Source organism: Typopeltis vanoorti, chromosome 2, assembly GCF_054136105.1.
Source record: "Typopeltis vanoorti isolate ZY-2024b chromosome 2, IOZ_Tvanoo_1.0, whole genome shotgun sequence".
In the NCBI taxonomy this organism is placed as follows: domain Eukaryota; kingdom Metazoa; phylum Arthropoda; class Arachnida; order Uropygi; family Thelyphonidae; genus Typopeltis; species Typopeltis vanoorti.
This window is the reverse complement of record NC_143550.1, coordinates 143542947-143568062: the sequence shown is the minus strand read 5'-3', so window position 1 is coordinate 143568062 and position 25116 is coordinate 143542947. Positions and strand designations below refer to the sequence as shown.

The 25116-nt window shown below is 34.9% G+C and overlaps 1 protein-coding gene across 4 annotated transcripts in view; it reads left to right on the top strand.

The window, feature by feature from the left end:
* E(z) (histone-lysine N-methyltransferase E(z)) overlaps positions 1 to 25116 on the top strand; it is a 516600-nt gene that overhangs the window by 345389 nt on the left and 146095 nt on the right. For all 4 annotated transcript variants that reach the window (XM_090413305.1, XM_090413314.1, XM_090413324.1 and 1 more), the window contains one exon: positions 1014 to 1191. In XM_090413305.1, the coding sequence (XP_090269431.1) occupies positions 1014 to 1191 (178 nt within the window). The remainder of the gene's footprint in view (positions 1 to 1013; positions 1192 to 25116) is intronic.

Here is a 25116-nt window from a genome sequence, read left to right as displayed (position 1 = left end):
ATCCAGACCGTTATCGACCTTTTTTGAGGTCTCATCAGTGAGTAGGTAGACCTAGATGTAATGCTAAGGTTTCAATAGTCAGAGATTATTTCTTTATTGTACGAGTTGCTAAAAGGTGCACAAATACAATTACTGAAAATAAGAGCCAACAGGCTTCACTTCGGTGAAGTAAAATTATTCAAAATGAAGTGGATATTGAATACCACATTATTTCTTAGCCGAATAAGAAACTTCAATATCCACATAATTTTGAATAATTTCTTATTCAAAAAATATATAATTCGGCTATAAGAAATAATACCACATTATTTCTTAGCCGAATAAGAAACTTCAATATCCACTTAATTTTGAATAATTTTACTTCACCGAAGTGAAGCCTGTTGGTTCTTATTTTCAGTGATTGTATTTGTGCACCTTTTGACAACTCGTACAGTAAAGAAATGAGCTCTGACTCTTGTAACCTTAGTATTGCATCTAGGTCTACTTACTCACTGATGAGACTTCAAAAAAGGTCGAAATCAGTCTGGGTAGTGACCTTCTCTCATAATGTAGAACAGTAATACATTTCCTAGGAGCTGTGTTTTACATTATGGGAAAATACTAAGAACACTGATCGGAGCTTGTTCCACCTTTACTACAAGTCGCCCTAGCATTGCACTACCAGGTGTTGGCTTATGCTTGAACTCACTGAACTTTATATAGTTTTCTGCATTCGCATGAAACTCTTAAATTAGATTTCCTATCTTTGAGTTTCTTATTTGGCTAAGAAATAATGTGGTATTCAATATCCACTTAATTTTGAATAATTCTACTTCGCCGAAGTGAAGCCTGTTGGCTCTTATTTTCAGTAATATGCAAATTATATTATTTGTCATTGTTTTTGTACAGTGATTTTTTTTATTGTTATTAATTGGTATAGGAAGATCTGGAAGAAAAACTAAGGGAAAGCCACTGAGTTTAAAACAAAATATATTCATTGTCACAGTAAATATATATAGTAATGTTTTTTGCAGGAATCTGTGAAAGAAAAACTAAGAGAAAGACAGCGAGAAGAAAATGAATTAGGGGAGAGGAGAAAAATGAGAAAACAGATGTCATTAGATAGTGGAAATGAAGCAAGCAGTGAAGATAGTAATGATAGTTTAAGGTCTACTGGAAAAAAGCTAATAACTGAAAGAGATGAAAATCAAGGTAGATATCTATTTTAATATTTGCATTGACTAAAAATGTTCTTTTTTAATGTTTTATGGCAAATATTTTTTTTTTTTAAATGTTGAAACATGATTTTTTATTTTATCTAATTTAGTTTGTTTTATTTTCAATGATAATTAAATTAATTCAGTATTCACATATTAATTGGATTTTACATACCAAACGAAAATTATTATTGAAAGTAGTTGAGAAATTGAGGAAAATTTTTCCAGTTTCAGAATAACCAGAAAATTGCTAATTTCATAATAACAAAAAAAAAAAAAAACCTTAATATGCATCATTCATTATAGGGTATTTAAAAAAAAATGAGTGCCAGATTTTAATATCATTGAATGATCCCATAGTCCATGAAGGCCTGTAGAGTAGAGTAGATATTGGGAAATATTCCTTACAGAAATCTTCTACTCAATCCTTGATTGACACTTTGCTTTCAGCTCTGTAAGTGAAGCACCTGTCCAGTTTTTTATATTGTCTATCCAGTTTATTCTTGGTTTATTCTGCCTCTTTTTTGAGTTCCTGGAATAAGTTCTTCAAGAACTTGCATTAGTAGACCATTTGATCTGCTGATGTGACCACGCCATGTAAGTTGTTTCTTTGAATCTTAATTATGATGTTATCTCTTGGATCAGTGAAAGAACTAGTTCTTTGTCTTACTTCAAAATTTGGGATGTGATCAGTGTATGTATGTATGTATGGTATCTTTAGGAGTCATCTATAGCACCTCATTTCAAATGCCAGCAACCTCTTTTCATCTTCTTTTAGGAAGATGAAAAGAGGTTGCTGTAATCTGTTTGAAGTTATAAGCTTGTTATCTGTCCATAGTGGTTTTAGTTTTTTGAATGCTGTTGTTGCTTTTGCAGTTTTTGTTCCAACATCCTGTCTTGATCTGCCATCTAGATTTTTGATTTCCCAGGTATTTAAACTGATGAACTTTTGGTGCTGTATCCTCGAGGAGGATTTTTTCAGTTTTTGCTACATCACTTCTGCCTTGGACAGAAGCACATATATTTGTCATTTTTTTTATTTTTATTTTTGGGTACTTATGGTTAAGCCATATTTTTTAAGAGTTTAAGCTAATTTTGTGGTGATTTCCTGAAGATCTGATTTATTTTTCCCTAGAAGATAATATCATCAGTAAACTTTAAATGGTTTATTCTTTTTCCTCCTAATGATCAGTCAATCTATATAATCTTCATTAAGAAGCAATTATGAGCAGAGTTGACTCTCACTATAGAGAATTTGTAGAGAACAAAGAAATAGTTTGTTATAGTGAATTTCTTTTAGTATTGGATTGTGCCCCTGGGGCTCTGGTTGGAATTTTTTTTAGTTTATGATGGTGTTTGCTGTAATGAGACCTTTTTTGCAGTTCATTCATTTCTCTGTCATTGCAATTTTTAAAGACAAATTTACAATTTATCTTTAAATTTTTCTAAGCTGTTGGCACAGAAAGAGCTTGCTCTAGACAAAAAAAACAGTGGAAGGCTCTTGTCCATGTGGGACTCAACCCATCTTGAGGACAGAAGAGAAGAAGAATTCACATATTTGAATTGATTGTACTTAAAGGATTATGGATATAAAGGATTTGTTACCTATGTGTTCTGAGAAAGTATCAGTTTGTATCTATATCTACTATGAGAGTCAGGGACATTGCTGATGATTTAGTAATTTGTTTCCAGCAGCTCAAATTGGAGGAACACTTTATAGGATTTTTCCAGTGTTGACTTATTATTACAGAAATAGTGTCTTCTCTCCCACCAGGATACTGGGTTGTGATACTAAAAAACAAATGTATGATTGATTAAATTATTGATACTTTTGGTTGGTCATTTCATATTGCTGAAGACTGAGATAATCTGATATAGCAATAGCAAAATATTGCTATTGCCGAGAGAAGCTATTGTAAGCTCTACTGCCCATTATTATGTCAATTCATGTACTGCACCACATAAGCTAAAAAGCTGCTTGTTAATATATATTGAAATAAAGCAAAACTTCCTTCATACTGTAGCAAATTTTTTATGACTTCCAATTAATATAATAGTTTTGAGTCATTGCCTTTTAACATGGTTAATTTTATAAGGCACTCCTGTTCATATATAAAATTAGCTCAAGAACATACACGTGAACATAAACTTGACCCATTTCTCTTATAAAATCTTAGCCATATTTTTTTGTAGTAAAAGCGGCTATTAATTATTAAAGAATATTAATAAAGAAATAAGAATATTAATTATTTCACATATCAAAAATCATGAGTTTCATTTGTGTTTACTGCTGAAATTTATTTTATGAATTCTTTTTTATCAAACTGCTTAGTATTGCTTCTGTTAATCATCTTTAAAAATTTGTCCATAATTATATATATCCACATGATCCGGTATTTTTGTAATTTTAATACACTTATGAGATCAGGTTAAACCAACCCAATTAGTTTGCTAATAACAAATATTTATTATTTTTTATTTTTACTAAATAATTTAAGGAAATTACAATGTCAACTAGGATATACATTAAAATAAATTTTAATATACTTCAGTATTTTGGCAACGTCACGTTGCCATTTTCAAGAAACTTAAGAACAAGACACATGCACGCAGGCACAGCAAACAGTAAGTGAGGAAGAAGCAGGAAGCTATTATTTCTCCTAAAGTCCTGATGGTGCCCCCTAGCGGGCAATGTTGGTATTCTTGGGCGATTGGGCTGAAGGTCTTCTGATGTAGGTTTCCCAAATTTGAGGCAGTCTCATGCAGCCAAATTTGTTGAGGTTTGGATTGTTTCTTAGGGCTGAAGCTGATTCCATGAAAAGCCTTTCATATTTGTGGTGTATTATCGTGGCTTTCTTCCACCATATTCTACGGCAGGTATCCAGTGCATGCTCAGCAAGACCAGAGTGGCTGTATTGGTGAAACCAGATGTAGTCCTTGTGTTCTGAAATTCTGATATTTGCTGTCCTGTCTGTTTGGCCAAAGTAGGACAACTTACAGCTGCAAGGGACCTGGAATACACCAGGGGGAGGGGTTGTGGTTTACTGGTTTCAATATTTTTTTTTTTGGTGGGGGGGGGGGGGTTTAGCCATTGGCTGAGAAAGTGTTGAGAATGTGGTTTAGTTCTGTGGTAAGGGCATTGTCATTTGAACAGATAAGTTTAGCCCTGTTGTGTAGTGTCTTACTGACTCCATATTGTTGCGAGGAGGGGTGGCGGGATTGTTGGTGAATGTATCTGCCTGGTGTTTTCTGTAGGCTGAGAAAACCAAGGTTCCAGGCTGGCAGGTGACTAGTGTGTCTAAGAAAGGAAGGCAGTTGTTTTTTTCTTCTTCCAGGGTGAATTTGATTCTGGGGGTGTTGGTTGTTTAAGTGTGTTAGGAAGGAGTGGAGTGCATCGGAGCCATGTGGCCAAATAGCGAACACATCATCAACATAATGAAGCCAAACGGTTGGTTTTTGTGGGGCAAAATTTAAGGCTTTCTCTTCAAACGTCTCCATATAAAAGGTGGCCAAGGGTGGGGAGAGTGGCTGTCCCCCTCTATTTGTTTGTAGAATTTTCCTTGCCAAACAAAATAGCCTGAGTTCATTGTGAACTGAAATAGGGCTGTGATATTGGGAGGAAATTTAGCATGGATTAGCTGTAAGGATTCTTTGAGTGGGATATTTGTGAATAAGGAGGAGACATCAAAACTGACCATTATGTCATTATGTTTGAGCGTAAGATTTTCTATGCTGGCTTTGAAGTGGGCTGAGTTTTTTATGTGTGAAGGTGTGTTGCCAGTATAGTGTGAGAGAGCTTTGGCCAAATGTTTAGCTAGTTTGTATGTGGGGGAATCAATGCCATCCACTATGGGACGTATTGCACATTTTCCTTATGTATTTTTGGGAGTCCATAAATACGGGAGGGTATGGAGAGTTAAATGGTTTTAATTTGTTAGTGATTTCCACAGGCCAAGAAGTGACCTTCTTAAGGAGCCTGTAGAGTTTCTCATTTGTGAGTTGGTGGGATTGTACTCGATAGGGAGGTATGTAGCCTGATCTAACAATAGAGCTTTCAGCTTACCTTGCCGAAATATTGAAGTATATTAAAATTTATTTTAATGTATATCCTAGCTGACGTTGTAATTTCCTTAAATTATTTAGTAAAAAATGCATAACCAACGTCTAAGCCTTTCCACGAGAAATATTTATTAGTTTGCTTTTAGTATATTTAATGCTTAATATTTATTAATGTAATCTTTACATTAATTTTTAATTACATTTTGCTTTTTGATTAATTCTTATTGTATACTGCACTACACAATAATTATATCATAATCATTAATTACGAAACCATGGTACACGAAATATAGCTATGTGACTGTTAGTCATTTTATTTTATTGTTGTATGAATTAAAAGTTACGTTATGTATAATTTATACATTATTAAATAGAACGCTTTCAGTTTTTTTAATCATGGGTAGGAGTAGTTTGATATTATAATCTTGCCAAAAATTTAGAATCTTTTACATATGACTGGGAAAAAAAAAAAAAATATATATATACAGGGTGTTCGGGATAAATTTGACAGTTTCGTAAGGAAAAAGAAAATCTTCTTTGTATCTATTAAATTTAATGAATTGACAAAAAAACATTACAGGCAGAGTTAATTACAATACTATCAACAAGATTTACTCAAAATAACCACCATTAGCATCGATCACAGCTTCAATTCTGCTTCGGAACCTCGAACAAGCTGATGCTACAGTCTCCCTGGGAAGGGCCGCAAAAACTGTTTTAATTTTATCCATTAACTGGGCTTTTGTATTACTGGAAGTGCGATTGGTGTCTTTTTCAACTGCGCCCCATACAAAATAATCCATGGGGTTAAGGTCTGGGGAGTTTGGAGGCCAAACATTTGGACTGGTGAAGTCGTAGAAATTTTCAGACAACCATTTTTGACTTTTCCCAGAGGTGTGGCAAGGGGCCGAATCCTGCTGCCATACATACGGCCTACCATTGGCTACCCTTGTTATCCAGGGCTTGACTACAGTTAGCAACTCCACGAACAAAGCCCGAATTCCAATGCCAGGGTTCTTCAACACCTGTTCCTGCAGATTTGCGAGGAATTCTGCTGTACGAACGCAATCAGATCGTCTGCTAGGGATCTTTCTTCTTGCTACATCCTCGTAGTCACCATTGCAAGTCTCTAGTTCATGCCTGATTGTTTTTACTGTATTCAGGGAGCATTGGGCAGCAGTCGTAATATCCTTATTTTGATGGCGGGCACGAATCATCATGATACAAGTTATTCTCTTCCATGATTCAGGTGGGTTCCAGCTATCCATCCTTTCTGACATCTTGTATATGAATGAAGAAGGGTCCAAACTTTTAAATGAAGAGAAGTGTGTGTTAATACATGTAACTTACGGAAAAATATAATTAATTATAAATATGTCAAATTTATCCCGAACACCCTGTATATATATATATATACACACACAGTCATACCCTGACTTATGCAAATCCGGAGTTACGCGGTTTCTTATATGTATGTATTCCCGTCCTGCTTCATGCCTCACCACTAGTCGTATCTTTCCAGTGCCAGCCACATTTGCCAGTGTTGCACATGCTGTGAACAAGCACTGACGTGTTTCGCGTGGTCTTTATTCATACACGATTTTTATAGTCTACAAACCTTGCGATTGTTTAATGCTATGTTGTTGATAAAAATTTTATCACATAAAAAATAATAATGTCATCCAAAGGAAGCAAGTCCAATTCTTCTACAGCTAGCAAGAAAAGATAAACATTGACTTTGGAAACAAAACTCAACATTATTAAGGATTTTGAAGGCAGAATGAAAATTTGTGAGCTAGTAAAGAAGTTCGATCTACAGGAATCCATAGTAAGAACAATCATAAAAGAAAGGTTTACAGATTTTGGAGGACATAGATTCTAACGAGGAACGAATTGTAGCCACAAGGTAAGGAATGAAAAAAATCATTAAATTGCTATGAAGAAATTTTGCGTGACAAGAAAAAGACATTATGCCGTCAGACGAATCTATTAGATTTTATGAAACCATTGACATCGAAATAACGTTCTTTTTTTTTATGTATGAAAAACTACAATTATGATTATATTTCTTAAAAAATATAGGTGTTTTTGTAAACCTTTGGTCCCAATTAACTAATATTTTGTATGTTTGTATATATAAATTACATGCAAAATTATACCCCGAGTTACGCGAATTCGACTTACGCACTTTTTGTTGGTCCCACCTACCGCGTAACTTTGGGGTATGACTGTATATATATATTAGCATATATTTTTAAAATGTTACTTTGTATGAAATAAGTAATAGTTGCATGTGTGTGGGTATGGATAGATTTTTCCATTTCTTTTTTTTGAAAAGAAGTACAAAAACAACCAGCATTTCAGATATAGCACTTGTTTTAACATCAGTTTCTAAATCTGTATCAATTATGTGCAACTTTTAGACATAGGATAGTGATTTCTCAGCATGCCCACAGTTTAGATAAAAGCCTGCAAAGATAAATATGTAAACTATTTCTTTAGCCCAAAAAAAAAAAAAAAAACTAGTTATTAGTATAAAAGGAGTATTACCAATGTCTTTAATCTCACTTTTACAGTTCCTTGATACACAAATGTTCTTGTGGATTTATTGCATTACTTTATTAATAACTTATCCAGTAGCCTTTATTATCAGTTTCATCAGAGAAATTTACACATCGGTGAAAAACTTACTAAAGGTTAATATTCTAGGCTATTCAAAATTTAAAAACATTTTTAAAGAATGACTAAAAGTATTTGCTGCTTAGAGTGATAATTAATTTTTGATGTTGCTATTAAGTAACAAAATGAATTGGAAGTTATAAATTAAAGATGTCAAGAAATTATATTCTTTGTTTAATTCTTTATCCAAGTGTAAGCAAACAAAGCTTGCATGTGAAGTAACTTCACGACTTGGCAACTCATATATACAGAGGCTAATGACTTCACATCACTTACAAAGCATGTATCCTTATCGATAAGGGTCACCGCCCAGACTGGTTTTAACCTTTATTAAGGTGAAAAAGTAAGGGGTGCTCATCATAGCCCTGGATTAGTTAGTATAGGGGTGCAAGAGAGCCTGATAGTATTAGGAGAAAGAGAAGACAGAGAGATAGAGTAAAGGCCTCAGCTCTTTTATATCATAGCCAAAGGCTATCAGTTTTCCTTTTTCACCAATCTCATATAGATGAATGACCAAAAGACCAATTGAAACTCAAGCGCAAAGTCGACATACCCAGGTGGTTAGCCTTATGAGTTTAACTGCCTTGAATTGGCCTTCTCTGCTTGGGATACCTCTCCAGCCATTCCTGCAATTGACCATAAGACCTCATTGAATTAAGAGGATGGAACCATTTACAAAACCTCTCATAGCAAAAATAGATAAAATTTTTATCTCCCCCTGTTGAATGTTGCATAATGTGTGTGTGCTCTATATCATCTAGCCAAAAATTTGGCATCTCCAAATGATATATCTCCTAAATACAAAAATCATGTGACAGAACAAAAAAATTTCCACAGTACAATATTATAAAGCATTTGGATTTTCTCTTGCTGGTTTTCAAATCCATGTTTCTTTCTCACCTTCCATAAATGGTATTTTAATTCATTAATTATAAAAATCAAAATTCTCTACCCATTCCTGACAGGTGATGGGTGCTGAAAAAAATAACCTGTTCTAAGTATTGGAATGCCCAACACATTACATAATCTGTTCCAAATACGCAAGGTAAGAGGGCAGCTGTAGAATGCATGTTCTGTTTTCAATTGGTAAGTAACAGGTGTTACAGATTGGATTTTCAATGTTAAAAATACCTCCATTTGATGGTATTGACTGGAAGGTGACCATATGCAATTCTCCAAGCAAGATCCCTCCTGTTAGGGTATCCTTGGAACTTCAATAAGTTATAAAACAAAGTGTTGTTGTCAGTACCCACCTGTGGAAGTTTGTGGCAAAAGAGGTTAACGATTTCTTTATACCAAATTTTACTTTTATTAATGGAAAGAATGTCAATGCCAGAGTGTTGTAGCAGTCTTAGAGTTAAGCACAGAGTGTTGTACTATTCAGAACAATCTCAACTTTTGGACCTTTATAATCGTTTACTCCAAACAGGGGAATATGAAAACCCAGGTAGCATAGGAGAAGGTCTGCAATATTTTATGGAATTTTGAAGCTGTGTTGCTTAAATGGCAGAATTTTAAGATTGGAAGCCCATATCCTCCATGCTTCTTTGATAGTTGAAGAAATTCCTTTTTCACTTCTTGGTATCAGCTGGACCAAAGCAATTGTCAGGCTTACTATATAATTGGTAAGCCTTTATTCTTACTGGTTTCTTTCTTCTTTTTTCTTAATTTATTCTTAATTTTATCTTGTCTGTATTAGCAGTTAATCCACTGATCTGGCTGAATTTTTCCAAAATACCAAAAAAGATTAACTAAGTGGAGCAGATTGCGTAGCAGAGACAGATTCGGCCTGGAACTCCACACACCTGTGTTCTTTTAATTATATATCACATTCCTACTTTGAGCCTGTTTTGATAATACAGAAAAATATTTTGTAGTCAGTATTAGATAGAGAAATAGGTCTCCAGCTGCTGATTAAGGTATGTTCTCTATTAGGTTTTGGAATGAGGACAGTATGGCTTGCTACGAATTCACTTGGTATGTCTCCTGGCTAGAGAAAATAATTAAATAGTATAACTAGAATGGGAAGAATAAAATCTCAGGCCTCATAGTCAAGTTCTATCCCTAGAACATCAGGTCCTGGGGATTTTCTTGTCTGGCATTCTTTATAGGATGTGGTAACTTCAGATGGTGTAATGGGTCTGTCAAGTGCATCTTGGATATGAACAAGAAAACCTTAATGTTCCAAGAGTTATAATTTCTCATTGTGCTATTGTTTTTTTCAAACAGATTTTTGTAATGTTTTTGAAAGGAGTCAAGAATGTCTTGAGTGATGGACATGTCTTCTCCATCAACACAGATTTGAGTGATAGCCCTTTCTTTGTGGAATTTATTGAATTGTCTATTGCAGAATGCAGCTTAAGGGCTATCTGCTAAGTGCAGCTTTCTTCTTGTTTTAAAATTTCTTTCTTTCTTCTACTTGTTTTTGCCTTTCCACCTCTATCTCTATTAATGTTTCTAATGTTGTTGCTACATTATGTACCATTGCTTTGCTACAAACCAGCTTCTCTCCTTTATACAGGTCTTTCAACTTTTTTCTTTCGAGGAAAGCTTGTTCCTTTCCATATTCAATCATATTATATTTTATTGCTTGTTTGAATTTTAACCACATATCTCATTTCCAGGTAACATTATTCCAATTTGAACATTGGGGTCTGGAATTTGGTTGAAAAGATTATTATTATTATTCGTGACACCTCCAAGGAGTCCGAAGACTCACCGTGGGAGGACACCTATTATACAACTATCTCCACCACTACACTGAAGCTCTACTACCAATCATCTCCATCAACGGATGGAGATCAATGGAAGATTTGGTGGAAGTCTCCATTGTCCAGAACTGATCTCTACTTGTTCCATGCAGTGAAATTTAAGTAGAACTGGATTATGATCTGACATGTTGATGTCATGATGTTTTATCTGAATTATCCTATCTATAAGGGAAGAAGAGACTTAAATTTGATCAAGACGGGTACCAATACTTTGATTCATGTGTAAGCCTGAAGATTAGGATTGCAAATCCTTCATATGTCTTCAAGTTGAGCATTGTAGAGAAATATTTTTAACTGAGCATATCCCACTTTTCCACTCCTGGTGTGTCCTCCTATTTTGTCTAATGTGGGATTTTCAATACAATTCCAGTCTTCAGCTGCTTTGATGTAGTGGGCACCATATAAATATGGCTCCAATTCCTGGAAGAATTTTTGTCCAACTGTTCCATTGGATGGAGCATAAACATTAAAAAACCTTATTACTCCAGTCCTGTTAAATCTTCCAAAGCTCCATTAAGAAAAAAGTGGACATCTGTCTGTTATCCATATAAAGATATAAAGTTTTTATATCTTTATATTTGCAGAAGTATGTTTCTTCGAGAAACATAAACCTGATATTATGGCATAGCTTAAATTTCCATATAGTTCGTTTAATTTACCTGTGGAATTCTCATACATTCTCATAATCGCAGAAAGTGTTGTTGTGATTAGTGAAATGTCACTGGTAAGTCTTTAACTTCTAGATTTTGGATGAACCTGATGAGGTCTTCAATCTGTGAAGGAGCAATTGTTCAATCTGTGAAGGAGCAATTGTGTAGCCTGCTTCTTGTAAACTATTTTCCATTTTACAGTTGCTTTCTATTATTGGAATTTCATGCCTATTGTTCTTGATTTGGAAGCTAGTTATTTTCTTTTCATGTAGATGATAATTGTACTGAGAAAACTTTGAGTTAGTAAACTTTATTATTTTTTCTTTAATTGTATCTCTTGCTTTCCCTTTATTGGCATTAGATGGTTTTTCATAGGCCATAAACTCTTCAGAGCTTCAAGAGTCTTCATTTGATGATCTACAACCTTTTCCATCTCTACATTTTTTATTATTTCTTTTTCTTTTAGATGTGGTTCCTTTTTTTAACACATCTTTTAATTTTTTTTGTTTATCAATTTTTTTTATTCATTCATTTCTCCTTTATGATGATCTTGTCTGCATATTTAGTTCTTTCAGTTGTCTTATTTGCTTTTCTATTTCTTCTCCAGTTTCTCCTTGTAGAATAGTTTCATGTGTTTGCATTTTGTCTTGTATCTGTTCAGTTGTTATACTAGGTTCATTATTGGTAATTTCAACTGATGCTGTTCCATCCATATTTGACTGGGAAAGTGGTTCCTGCAGTTCTGGAATTTTGAGGCTAATTTCTGGTTGATTTGGTTGTACACTTTTTGTGATTTTACCAAGTGTAGTTTGTTTAAAAGTTCTGTCTTTACTAGACGTAATTGGAAGGTCCAGGAATTCTTCTTTATTGCCTCTGATATATACGGTGTTTGGCTCTACCAGTGCTCCCACTCTTTCAGTGAAAGTTCTGAAAGGACAGGTGTTAACACGATGTTCATTTTCTCATTTCTAACACGGTTTAAGACACTGATTAGTGATATGTCCAATCTCCATGAAGTTGAAACATTTAGTATTTGGAGCTGTTGCCACCCAAGTGATCGTATGAACCACAATGTAGGCACTGCCTCTGTACTCCGGGATAGTTTACCATAACTCAGGTTGTACTGATGTTGATAAAATTTGGTACAGGCATCTTCATATCCATTGTGAAGGTGGCATCACCAGAAAACTAGTTTGGATCTTCACCTGATAAACCTTTTCATATATTACTAATTTTACTCCATTTTAAGAATGTCTGTATAAGAATTTCATTACTGTTTTCTATATATTCCATTGGAAATCTTGCAATTTTTACTATCTTAACCTTACTTCCCACTATTATAGGAATAAATGTGCTGCCTTCAAAAGTAATAGTTTGTCTCTTGTTTCCATATCTTTAACTGCAATTAAATATTTCCCTCCATCATACGGTCTGAAAGAATAAATCTTACTAGCACCAACTATCTCTTTTAAATATACTTCTAATTTTTTAGGAAATTTCAACATAAACTAAATTATTAATTATAAAAACTTTAATAACTACCTCTATTTCAGCATTGTTACATTGCCATCTTCAGGGATCACAAAAAATGATATGTGCATGCAGGCACTTGCATTAAGCAAATGAGGCTGAAGAAAGTCAACTGAAATCGGTCCTAGTGGGCTAATTGGGTTATCTTAGCCATTGGGCTGACGATCTTAGAATGTAAATTTGTTGATATTTGGGAAGTGTATTCTGTGGTGGGTGTCCTGATTGGCTTTATTGGTGGAACCAGATGTAGTCCTTGTGTTCGGATATTCTGATATTGGCTGTCCTGCCTGTTTGGTCGTAGTAGGGCAGTTTGCACCTGCAAGGGACCTGTTATACCAATGTCCCACTCAAAGATACCAAGCCAAATTTCCTTTGATATCTTAGCCCTATTTCAGTTCACCATGAACTTAGGCTGTTTTGTTTGGCAAGGAAAATTCTACAAACAGATAGAGGGGGACAGCTGTGGGTTCCCCATTCTCTTCACTCCTGGCCAACTTCTTTATGGAGACCTTAAACTCTCCTCTACATAAACCTACTGTTTGACTACACTATATGGACGATGTGTTCATCATTTGGCTGCATGACCTGGATACACTCCATAATTTCACAACACACTTAAACAATGAACACTCCAGGATTCAGTTTACCCTTTGAAAAGGTAAACAACAAGTCTCCCTTTCCTAGACACTGATTACACGCCAGCCAGATGGATCCCTGGCTTTCTCTGTTTACAGAAAACTTACACATATTGGTAGATACATTCACCAGCAGTCACTTCCCCCCCCCTCTCCCAACAGTATAGGATTATAAAAACCTTATATAACAGGGCAAAATTAATCAGCTTAGATAACAATGCCCTAATTACTGAACTTCACTATATCCTTAAAACCTTCTCAGCCAATGGTTACAATCCCCAAAAAATCAAAAAAATATTAAAACCACTTAATCCCCCTCACCTTCATAGCAGAGATTATTCTAAATCTATCACTGTTCCATATATCTGGGGTACATCCAAAAAACTAACAAAAATCATTAGAAAATATGACCTCACAACTAGTTACAAACAACATGAGAATCGGCATCTCTTATCTGCTCCACCAAAGACCATCCACTTTCCCTATGCCTAACTGGAGTAGACCAGGTCCCTTGCAGTTACAAACAAACTGTCATACTACAGCCAAACAGTCAGGACAACCATTACCAGGATATCCAAACACAAGGATTACATCCAGTTTTACCCACCACAGAATATGCTGGAAGAAGGCCACTTTATTACACTGTAGCAAGTACAAGCATGACAGATTATTTCTTGAATCAACCTCAGCCCTGAAAAACTTCCCAAACCTCAACAAATTTGGGTGCATGAGACTTCCCCAAATTTGGGAAGCTTACATTCTAAGATCATCAGTCCGCTAAGAGGCACCTTTAGGATTCTAGCTGACTTCATTTGCCTTTCAGGCCTCATTTGCATAGCGTGCGTGCCTGTGTGCACATATCATTGTTTTGTGATCCCTGAAGATTTTTATAATTAATAATTTAGTTTGCATTGTCATTTCCAAAAAAATTAGAAGTATGTCGAACCAACATATAAGGTTATCTACAAGAATCATCTCGCTTCATCATATCCTGAAATTTCAATTCCTGGAGTCTGAACCCTTGGAGGAATTGGTAAAGACTAAAACCTCTGCATTTGATTGTGGGGGGGGGGGGGGGGGGGAGAACTGAGAATTAAATTATCCCGTGATGCTAGCAAAAGGAATCCTGTAATGCAGATATTAACTGCATTAGCATCAATATTAATATTTACTTTAAAAAAAAAAAAAACAGTGCTATTGGGAGTGAAACCATCACTAACACCATTAAAATAAAATGAAAGTGAAAAACAAATGAAAGAAAACCAAAGTGCTTCTCTTGCCAAAATTCAAACTATCAACAGTGGGCCCCAGACCCAGAAGTGATGTCAAATTTGAAGTAATGCAGAAGTCATATTTCCATATACAAGTAAACAAAAGGTGTCACATCTTATTACTAAAATACTTGGAATTAGAGATAGATGTTGAAAGTTTTTCCACTTAATTATACTATAAATTACAGTTGTCAAGAAGTTATATTCTTCATTTAATCCTTTATCCAAGTGTAAGCAAACAAAGTGTCTGCATGAAGTAACTTCATGATTGGGCAACTCGTATATAGAGACTAATGACTTCACGTCACTTTCTTAGTATCCCATAATACAAAGCACATATCCTTATGGACATGTATAATGCTATGCATTATGAGTTTGCTTACACTTGGGTAAAGGTTTAAACCAAGAATATAATTTCTTGTCATCTTTAATTTATAGTATAACCAAATGGAAAAATTTTCAACATCTATCTCTAATCCAGAGTATTTTAGTAATAAGGTGTGACACCTTTTGACTGCTTGTGTATGGAAATATGACTTCTGCATTACTTCAACTCAACTTTGGTATCACTTCTGGGTCTGGCTCCCACTGATGATACCTCAATAAAGGTTGAAATCATATACGGGTAACCTTTCTCATAATGCATAGCATTATACATGTCCATAAGGATACTTACTTTGTATTATGGGATACTAAGGCAAGTGATGTGAAGTCATTAGCCTCTGTATGCAAGTTGCCCAGTCGTGAAGTTACTTCACACATAAACTTTATTTGCTTACAAATAAAGTTTGTGTGTGAAAAACTTGGATAAAGGATTAAACCAAGAATATAATTTCTTGGTGGACAAACTTTCAACATGAATTGGAAGCATTTTAAATAAACTAATCATAAACCAAAAGTGCATTATCTGGAGTATTATGAATTAATAGAATACTAACAGATTATAGTGTGCAAGGGCTTTATTTAACTATCAAAAATTTAGGTGTAAATTTGGGCAATAGATGACTTTCATTGCTTGGTGTAGTACATATCTTGTCCTAAAATGGTTTGATAGCATCGTGATTTGAAACACTTAAAAAATTAAATTCAACCCATAATAAATATCATAATGCATTGGGTGAGTTGTTTAGGACTCCATGTCATCATTCATAAGATGATCAGATCATTTATGAAAAATGTGTTCTAAAAGTGCATTTATTATTCAAGTTCTCAACCACGTGGACAAACCTGCTTTAGACTTTCTTAAGAGTTTCTACTTTAGACTACCAATTTAGACTTTCCAAACCTTCATTTTGAAAAATAAACATTGCTTAAATATGTACTACATCCACTTAGGTCCACACATCCTCATAGTAATTTTCATGATTTTAAGTTTGGAGAAAAAAGACCATTATAAGTTCAGTTCTGGTCACCAACTAGAACTTTTTTTCTTTTTCTTTTTAAGTTATTTCTCCAGCCGATCTGCCATGGTTGATCATATTACAAGCAAGTAGATATTTTTCTCTGAGAATAAACTAATTTTATTAACGTTACAACTCAGGAAAATCAGCTGTAAAATACACAAATTAATACTAGTTAGGATTAGGAAAGTTTCCTATATCTCTTATCTAATAGGCTTTGGGAATGCACTCAACCTTGGTGATAGTGAGTCAGTCATTTGCCATCTACTGATTTCCAGAAAGTTAAGGGTGAAAGAATGCCACCTACTCCTTTCATGGAATGAAAATGCATTAGAAGAATTAAATTTTCCAATTAAATAGAAATTTTTATTTCATCATCATCATCAAATTCCTGCCATGTACCTTCAAGGGGGTGTACAGGATATGATAGTAGTACTACATGAAAAATTTACATCATTACTAACTTCTCCTATCTACAATTTTCCTCCAAATCAGTCTGTAACTTGTCAAGACTCCAACATTATCAGATCTTATATTTCTATTGTCTAAGGCACTTTGTACAGTACCAATCCACGTATATCTTGGTCTTCCTCTGGGTCGTTTTCCTGCCAACCTGGAAGAGACACGTGTAATGATAATCCTTTCCTTTACCATTCTATTTAAGTGACCATACCACCTGAGATTAGCTCTGCTAACGCAATTCCTGGATGCTGACAATGTCAAGTTCTTTCCTAATATCCTCGTTTTTAATATGATATTGCCATTGATGCCATCTGTTCATGCCTCTAATCTTTCTGAGGACTCTCATATCTGTGGTCTCTAGTCTTTGGTCAAGTGTTTTACTCTGACCCAGTTCTCGGATCCATAGTTTAAAACTAGTTTGAACACTGTCTTGTATGCAGTTAATTTAGTGTTCTGACTAATTTCTCTCTTATTCCATATGAATTTGTTCAATTGACTTCCTACCAAACCAGCTTTGTTAATTCTGTTGTCTATTTCCATATTTAATTTTCCATCTTCACTAAAAATCGTGCTTAAGTAGCTGAAATGTTTTACTTGTTCCACAGGTTCTCCGTTCACAACCACACGTTGACATTTTCAACGATTCTGCCTATTTTCCTTGTCTTTGTCTTTTTATTGCTGACCCTTCATACCATATCTATTACAACAGTTATTCAATTTAGTCAAGGAATCTTGCAGACTGGTAGTGGATTGATTGATAAGTACTACATCGTCCACATAAAGCAAAGAGCTGACATTAACATCTCCAATTTTGATATCATGTTTAATACCACTTTCCTTCATAATGTGATCCATATAGATAATGAATAATAGAGCAGATAATGTACATCCTTGTCTGACACCAAATTTAACATCAAACCATTTTTCTGTACTTCCTTCAATTCTAACTGCTGACTCACAACTCAAATAAAGACTAAGTATTGCTTGATATAATGCCGCATTCGACACCATATAACTGTAGCATATTGAATAGTTTCCTTCTTGGCATATGCCTTTTCCAGATCTACAAAACTCAAATATAGATCCTGTTATATTCCCATGCTTTCTCAACTATTTGTTGTAAAGTGAAGATCTGATCTTGACAGCCTCTATTTGGCCTGAATCCAGCTTGTTCTTCACCAAGCTTTTCTTCCACAATTCTTCTCAACCGTTTCTCAAGTATACTTGCATATATCTTACCAGGAACACTTAATAGGGATATACCTCTGTAATTCTCACATTCAGTTTTATTTCCCTTTTTATATATGGGTACTATGAGAGAGCTCTACTCCAATCATTGGGAATTCATCCTCTGTCCCAGGCATTCTGAACTATGCAGTGCAGCCACTGTAAGACTTTTTATACCACCATACTTCAGCATTTCTGGTCGACTTATCATCTACTCCTGCTGCCTTTCCACATTTCAAGCCTTTGGTCTCATTTTCTACTTCAAGTATGGATATGTATTCCTGACTGTATGCCAGTTGAGTGTTTTTTACCACTGTGCTATCGCCTCTTGTTTCATTTAGCAATTTTTCGAAGTAAAGAATCCATACTTGAAGGATATCTTTTTCTCTCCTGTTTTCATGCCCTTTATCTTATACAACACTCTTTCCTCCATTTCTAAGCTTCTTCAACAACCTCAGAATATTTTGCCACCTTCTTGATATTTATTTTCTATGTTCTTGCCAGAGTCCTCCCATGACTTTTGTTTAGCTAGTTTTTACACACTTTTTAGCTTTCTTACATTTTTCTCTGTATTCTCTAAGAGCACAAGCTGACTTATTTGCCAGGAAACTTTTGGTATACTTTCTTCTTTTCCTTCACTGCCTCTTTAACTTTCTGTGTCCACCAGGAGACAGGAAGTTAAAGAGTTCTGAGTTCTGATTTTTCTTTCCTTGCAGACAATCTCACCACATGCCTCTCTGGCTGAATCAATCAGTGTTTTCTTCAAGGCTTGCCCTGAATCTCCAAGTTTGGTTCCTGTTCTCAAACTCTTTCATTTTTTCTTCAGTAATCTTTGTGTATTTTAGTCTACAGTTCACATCTGAGAGCTGCTCAATTTTTATTCGCTTTAAAACTTTTTTTACATGTTATTCTTTTCAATATGAAATTCAATTTTATCCTGCTGAAGACTAAATAGTGATCACTTACAATTTCAAATCCTCTGTGCACTCTTCCGACCTGCACCAGGGAGAAAAACATCACTATCGAAAATAATATAGTCAATGAGACTTTTCTTATTCCTTGCCTCTTCTCTCCATGTGAATTTGTGCACATTTTTATGTTGAACATGGTGTTAGTAATAACCAGTCCATATCCTGAGCAGAAATCCAACAGGTATTTGCCATTATTATTAGCTTTGCTCTTTTCTTCAAATTTTCCCAAAATATTTTTGTATGTCTGACAATCATTTCCTACTCTGCTATTTAGATCCTGAACAAGGACCAACTTTTCCTTTTTCATTGTGTCAGTTGCTTTCTCTAAAGCCTCAAAAAAATTCCTCCACTTCCACCTTAGTAGAACCTTCTGTGGGACCATAGACACAAATAAGTCTCATTGTCCATTTCCCGATTCTGATATTTGCCCGCATCTCCCTAGTTAAGACTGCCTGCCTTTCAAGAAGATTAGCCTCGTATTTAGTGTTGAATACTATGGCTACTCCTTCTTTTCCTTGATTGTAATTGCCTGAATATAACATTTTGTTTTTATTGCTCAGAAATGTTTTTTACATTCACCCCTATTATGTCAATCTGGTACTTATCTAATTCCTCATCTATTCATTTCTTTGCATTCAGGCTTTTTATGTTGATACTACCTATCTTTAACCCTGGTGATGTTGAGTTGGCGTGTGTTTTTAGATTTGTTCCAGTACCTGACTTTTTGCTGTTTGTCCCAGTGGTGAAAACAATGGGGGCCTTGTTTAACCCTGCAACGTCCCAACCGGCATGAAATTTTGTCATGTTGTACCATCATTTTGTATTTTGGTTTAAGCCAATAAGAATGCAATTTGGTCGGCTAAATCCCAAATTGCCAGCCCATCCTCATTCGTTCAGTATCCAGGTAGATATCAAACAGGGTGCACCATGGGAAGGTGAGGATTGGATATAAGGTCAGAAGAGCTAGGCTCTGTGGAGGTCTCCTCTATATAGCTTTGAACCTTAAGCACCCCCTTATATTGTTATTTAATATATTTAATAATTTGCTCCCAAAATGACTGAAATTCATATCCGAATTTTTGAATTTTCTGCTCTTAGTATTAATTTACATATTTGTGTATAACTCAAGAGCCACACAGTGATGTTTAGCAATAAAGCAAGATTGCAAGATGCTTGTTATACGTGGCTGTTGTTTGAATAATAGCTAACACTTTATTTTTGACAAAAATAAAATGGAAAAAATTATTATGAAGATAAAATTGATTCTATAATTTTACCTTATTTCTTATTCACATGGCATTTGAATAATTTAGTGTAATCATTTCTGTTATGGGTCTTAAAAAAAATCATAAAACCTTCAGATATGTATAATTATACTGAAATGATTAGTATTGTATTGATCATGGTTTAGTTTTACTTTGCTTCTTGTAAAATTAAAAAAAAAAAGTATTTAGGAGAATTAGTAATGATAAATATATCTTAATGTTAAACCTGCTTAATTTTCTAATTTCTTTTAAACATTATCACCAAATTTATAAGTGAAAGAATGCTATAATATGATTTCTGTAGTTCTTTATTTAATGTTATGGGACATGTGCAGAATGTTTTTTGGAAGGCTGTGTTATGCAGCTTTAAAAAAATGATGATGCAATTCTTTATTTCACTTTTAAATTAAATGGATGGGAATAAATGGCTAAAAAGTATCTTCCTTGAAAGAAACCTGCTTCTAGACTATAGAAATATCACAGAAAAAATTAGTTCCCTTCCATATGTTGAAAATGTGCTAAGTAGTGGCATTCTCAAGTAAACAGAATCTTAAGGTATAATTCATCTCATCTGTGTATTTACAAGATTTGATGCATGTGTTGTGATTTCTATGATTCAAAGAAACATCGATGGTTAATGCAAGATAAGTAGACCTCTCATGGCATGTTGCTGTGGAAGGACTTAAACTCAAAATGCATTGTCCACTTTTCTAGCTGCAACCTGTTTTAGTTCTTCAAGAAAACATTTGAAGTCTTTAACGCTATTGTTTAAATGACAGATTTTGAACTAAGAGTTTGGTGGTTGTAAAAGAATACAGCAAAATAAGACTTAGATCGCACCTCCATAGTCCAGTCAGAAGACCAGTGGAGCATGCTCTCTTTCTTTGGGAGAGACCTGGATTCAGTATAATTATTGATATAGAGAACATTTATTTGAAATAAAAGAACCTTTTTCAACTAATTGTGAGCTACTAGTCTCATATGGAGGTGGCAGTATTTTATGGTCATGAATATTGAAGAATAGAGTGGATCATCTAAAATAGCCTGAGTGCAAGAAACTATTCCAAAGCATTTGGGACCTGGATTAGAGAATGATTAAGGAAGACCCTAGATTCAAAGAGGTGCTAAAGCCAGTGCCGTAATGAGGGCATGGTGAAAGTGGTGCCAGCCATGGGCGTAAAACATAAAAAATAAAAATAAATAAATAGATATGAAAGTTTGCTATTTTATATTGTATTTTTAAATTTCGGAAATATGCCGCTTTAGACACACAAATTCTACAACACACACTGCAACTCATTTTGATGGGGTTAATAGTAAGATATTGCATTTAGTAAAATTTAACTTGTTACATTTAAATTTTTCAAATTTTTTTTTATTTTTGGGTTGGGGGGACACAAGTTAGACACTTGCCACAGGCGCTTCATACCCTCGTTACTGTATTGGCTAGAGCAACCAAACGTGCATTTTGGGAGCAGCATATGGACCAGAAATATTTTTACCCCCCCCCCCCCCCCCCAAAAAAAAAAAAAAAAAAAAAACTGCATGAGTGGTTCACTGGATTCAAGTATATATATTGCATGGTTAATGCTAAGAGTTAATTTTACTTAACTCTTAGCATTACTGTTACTCCATATATTACTTGCTTGTAAAAGAGACCTGTGTTCAGATTCTTTCCATAACAGTTGAATTTTATTAGGATTTTTCAGCAGTGTTAAGCTGAAATATAGAATTTCAGTAGTTATAATGTGGAAATTTTAAACTCAGATTATGGATTACACATGCATTTCATTTGGAACTTATAGTACTTATAGAGTACTCTCTTAGTACCATGAATGAATGAATGAATGATCAAAAGAAAGAAGCTTAACATCGAATGATTATTCATGTCAATTTGAGAAAAGTGTAATGTGCTTATGGAACAATCTCCAGTGAAGGTGGTTCCATAAGTTTCCGGCTATAAGGTTCCATTTATAGAAAGAAATCAACTGTTACTTACATTTCTAGGCCCTTGAAAAATGGCCTAAAACTGCATTTTTTACTTGTCATCTGAAAATGTTCTTCCTCAAAGATCTCAAGTTTCTCAAAGTTCTTCAGTTTCAAGAACAGGTAGTCACTCTGGGCTATAGGATAGGTGTTCAATCTCCTTGAAGCCACAGTCCTTCACTGCAGCATTCTCAACAATAGCCATAATATGGATTAGAGCATTGTCATAAAGCATGCGAACATCACGACTCAGCATTCTTCATCTCTTCTCCTTTATGGCATCAAGCAATTTGTGCCTAAGTGAAGCATAATGGTATTCCTTTCCTTTAAGTTAATCAAGAGAATTCCCCCACAATCCCAAAAGATTGTTGCCATAATCTTCTTAGTAGACTGTGTGACCTTGGCTTTTCTCGCCGGTGCTTCGCTTGGTTTGCATTACTCCATGGATTCTCTTTTGGAAAGAGGATCATAATAAAGGGACATGGTTTCATCTCCAGTGACAGTGGATTCCAGCAAAACTCTAAAAACTTGCAGGAACAGGTCACGTGCTCCTTCTGAATTGAAGAGAGTCTGGGCATTAATCTTGCACTCACTTTCGTCATGTGAAGTTTCTCATGAATGATGCAAAAGACATTTGTTATAGAAAGCCCCAACCTTGCTGAGATTTCTTTGAGCTTCAGCCGTCTGTCATTGAGCAGTTCCTCAACAAGAGAGAGACACATTTTCCTCAGTCATCACTTCCGCAGGCTTCCACTTTGACCATCACAAGGATCATCTTCGATGCTCTCTTCCTAGGTGAAACTGTTTAATCCATTTCTTCATAGTGGAATATGAAGAAGCTTCCCCATAAACACCATCTAATCACTTTTTTGGATAGCACTTGGAGAAAGCCCTTCTTTGGTGAAAAACTATCACAGTGCACTACTCAATTTTTAACATTACAGCCACTTAGCATGCTGCGTGTTAGTCAAACGAGTGCCTCCAGCTGAATGACACAGGTAGAGAGTTGAAACTGGTACACTAAGCTCCCCATAGATGGTGCTATCTGTAATGTACGGCCTTTTAAAATTAGTGCAAATTTTCTATGTCAAGCCAGAAACTTTTGGAATCTATCTCATAAGTAGCATAATACTAGAAATTAAAGAACAGTTAATATAATAAATACTTTTAATCCCCAATTTTTCACCTCTGTATTTTAGGCATCTACAGCGCAGCTCAAAAATGGAACAGTATAATATACAATTAACAGAAACATTCTAAAATGTCTCAATAGCTCTAGCACATTAACAAATGGTCAACCAATTCCTAAATTGAAAAGGGAGATAAATGTAGACCATCAAATCTATTTAAGTTTGGACAATGTAGTAATGTTTTACAAATTTCTTTATAAAGGCATTCCATAAGGAATCTGCTTTTATGTAGGATTTTTGTCTTATTCCACTGGAGTGCGTGTGCTTGTGGTATTAGATTTTCTGCATTTTGTATGAGAATTCATACAGGCTGCTATGTCATGCGAAGTCACATCATCATCCCGATAACAGAAAAATTAGGACTATTTAGACCTTAATACATAGTTCTCATGCTTTGTGTTCTTCAAATTACTTATTGCATGAAGAATTGCATTACAGCAAATCAACTGTCTTGAACAAATGGATTTAGTGGAGTCTTTATTAAGAAAGTTTTCAACAGTTATAGTGTTCCTTACTTTTCCACCCAAGAAGAAATTACTCATTCCTATGTTAAAGACTACCTGAATAGATTACAAAAAATTATAAGCCTATGAGTTTCTGCATGGGGTGCTTAAGGGTCAAAGCTGTATTGAATTGAATTGTATAACTAAGAGGAGACCTCCACATAGCCTTTAAAGGAATGCAGAGAACCGACCAGGACTTCTGACCTAATGTCCAAACCTCACCTTCTTGTGGGTGTACCCTGTTAGGTATCTACCTGGATACTGAACGAATGAGGATGGACTGGCAATTTGTGATTTAGTCAACCAAATTGTATTCTTATTGGCTTAAACCAAAATACAAAATGATGGTACAGCATGACAGAATTTCACGCCAGCTGGGTCATCGCCAGGTTAAACAAGGCCCCCGTTGTTTTTGCCAGGGAACCAGAGCAAATAGCAAAAAGTCAGCTACTGGAACAAATCTGAAAACACACCCCCAACTCAACATCACCAGAATTAAAGATCAGTACTATCAACATAAGAAGCCTGAATGGCAAAGAAATGGAGCTAGCTGAGGAATTAGATAAGTACCAGATCGACATAATAGGGGAGACTGAAACAAAAAAGACAAAAACTGGTGAGATGTTTCTGAGCAATAAATACAAAATGTTATATTCAGGCAATGACAATTAAGGAAAAGGAGTAGCCATAGTATTCAACACTAAATACGAAGCTAATCTTCTTGAATGGCAGGCAGTCTCAAGTGATGTGGTCAAATACGAGAATGGGGAAATGGACAGTGAGACTTATTTGTGCCTATGGTCCCACAGAAGGTTCTACTAAGGTAGAAGTGGAGGAATTTTTTGAGGATTTAGAGAAAGCATCTGACACAGTGTAAAAGGAAAAGTTGGTCCTTGTTGGAGATCTAAAAATCAGAGAAGGAAGTGATTGCCAGACATACAAAAATGTTTTGGGAAAATTTGGAGAAAAGAGCAAAGCTAATAATAATGGCAAATATCTGTTGGATTTCTGCTCAGGACATGGACTGGTTATTACTAACACCATGTTCCAACATAAAAATGTGCACAAATTCACATGGAGAGAAGAGGCAAGGAATAAGAAAAGTCTCATTGACTATATTATTTTCGATAGTGATGTTTTCTCCCTGGTGCAGGACACCAGAGTGTACAGAGGATTTGAAATTGTAAGTGATCACTATTTAGTCTTCAGCAGGATAAAATTGAATTTCATATTCAAAATAATAACATGTAAGAAAGTTTTAAAGTGAATAGAAGTTGAGCAGCTCTCAGAATGTGAACTGTAGACTAAAATACACAAAGAT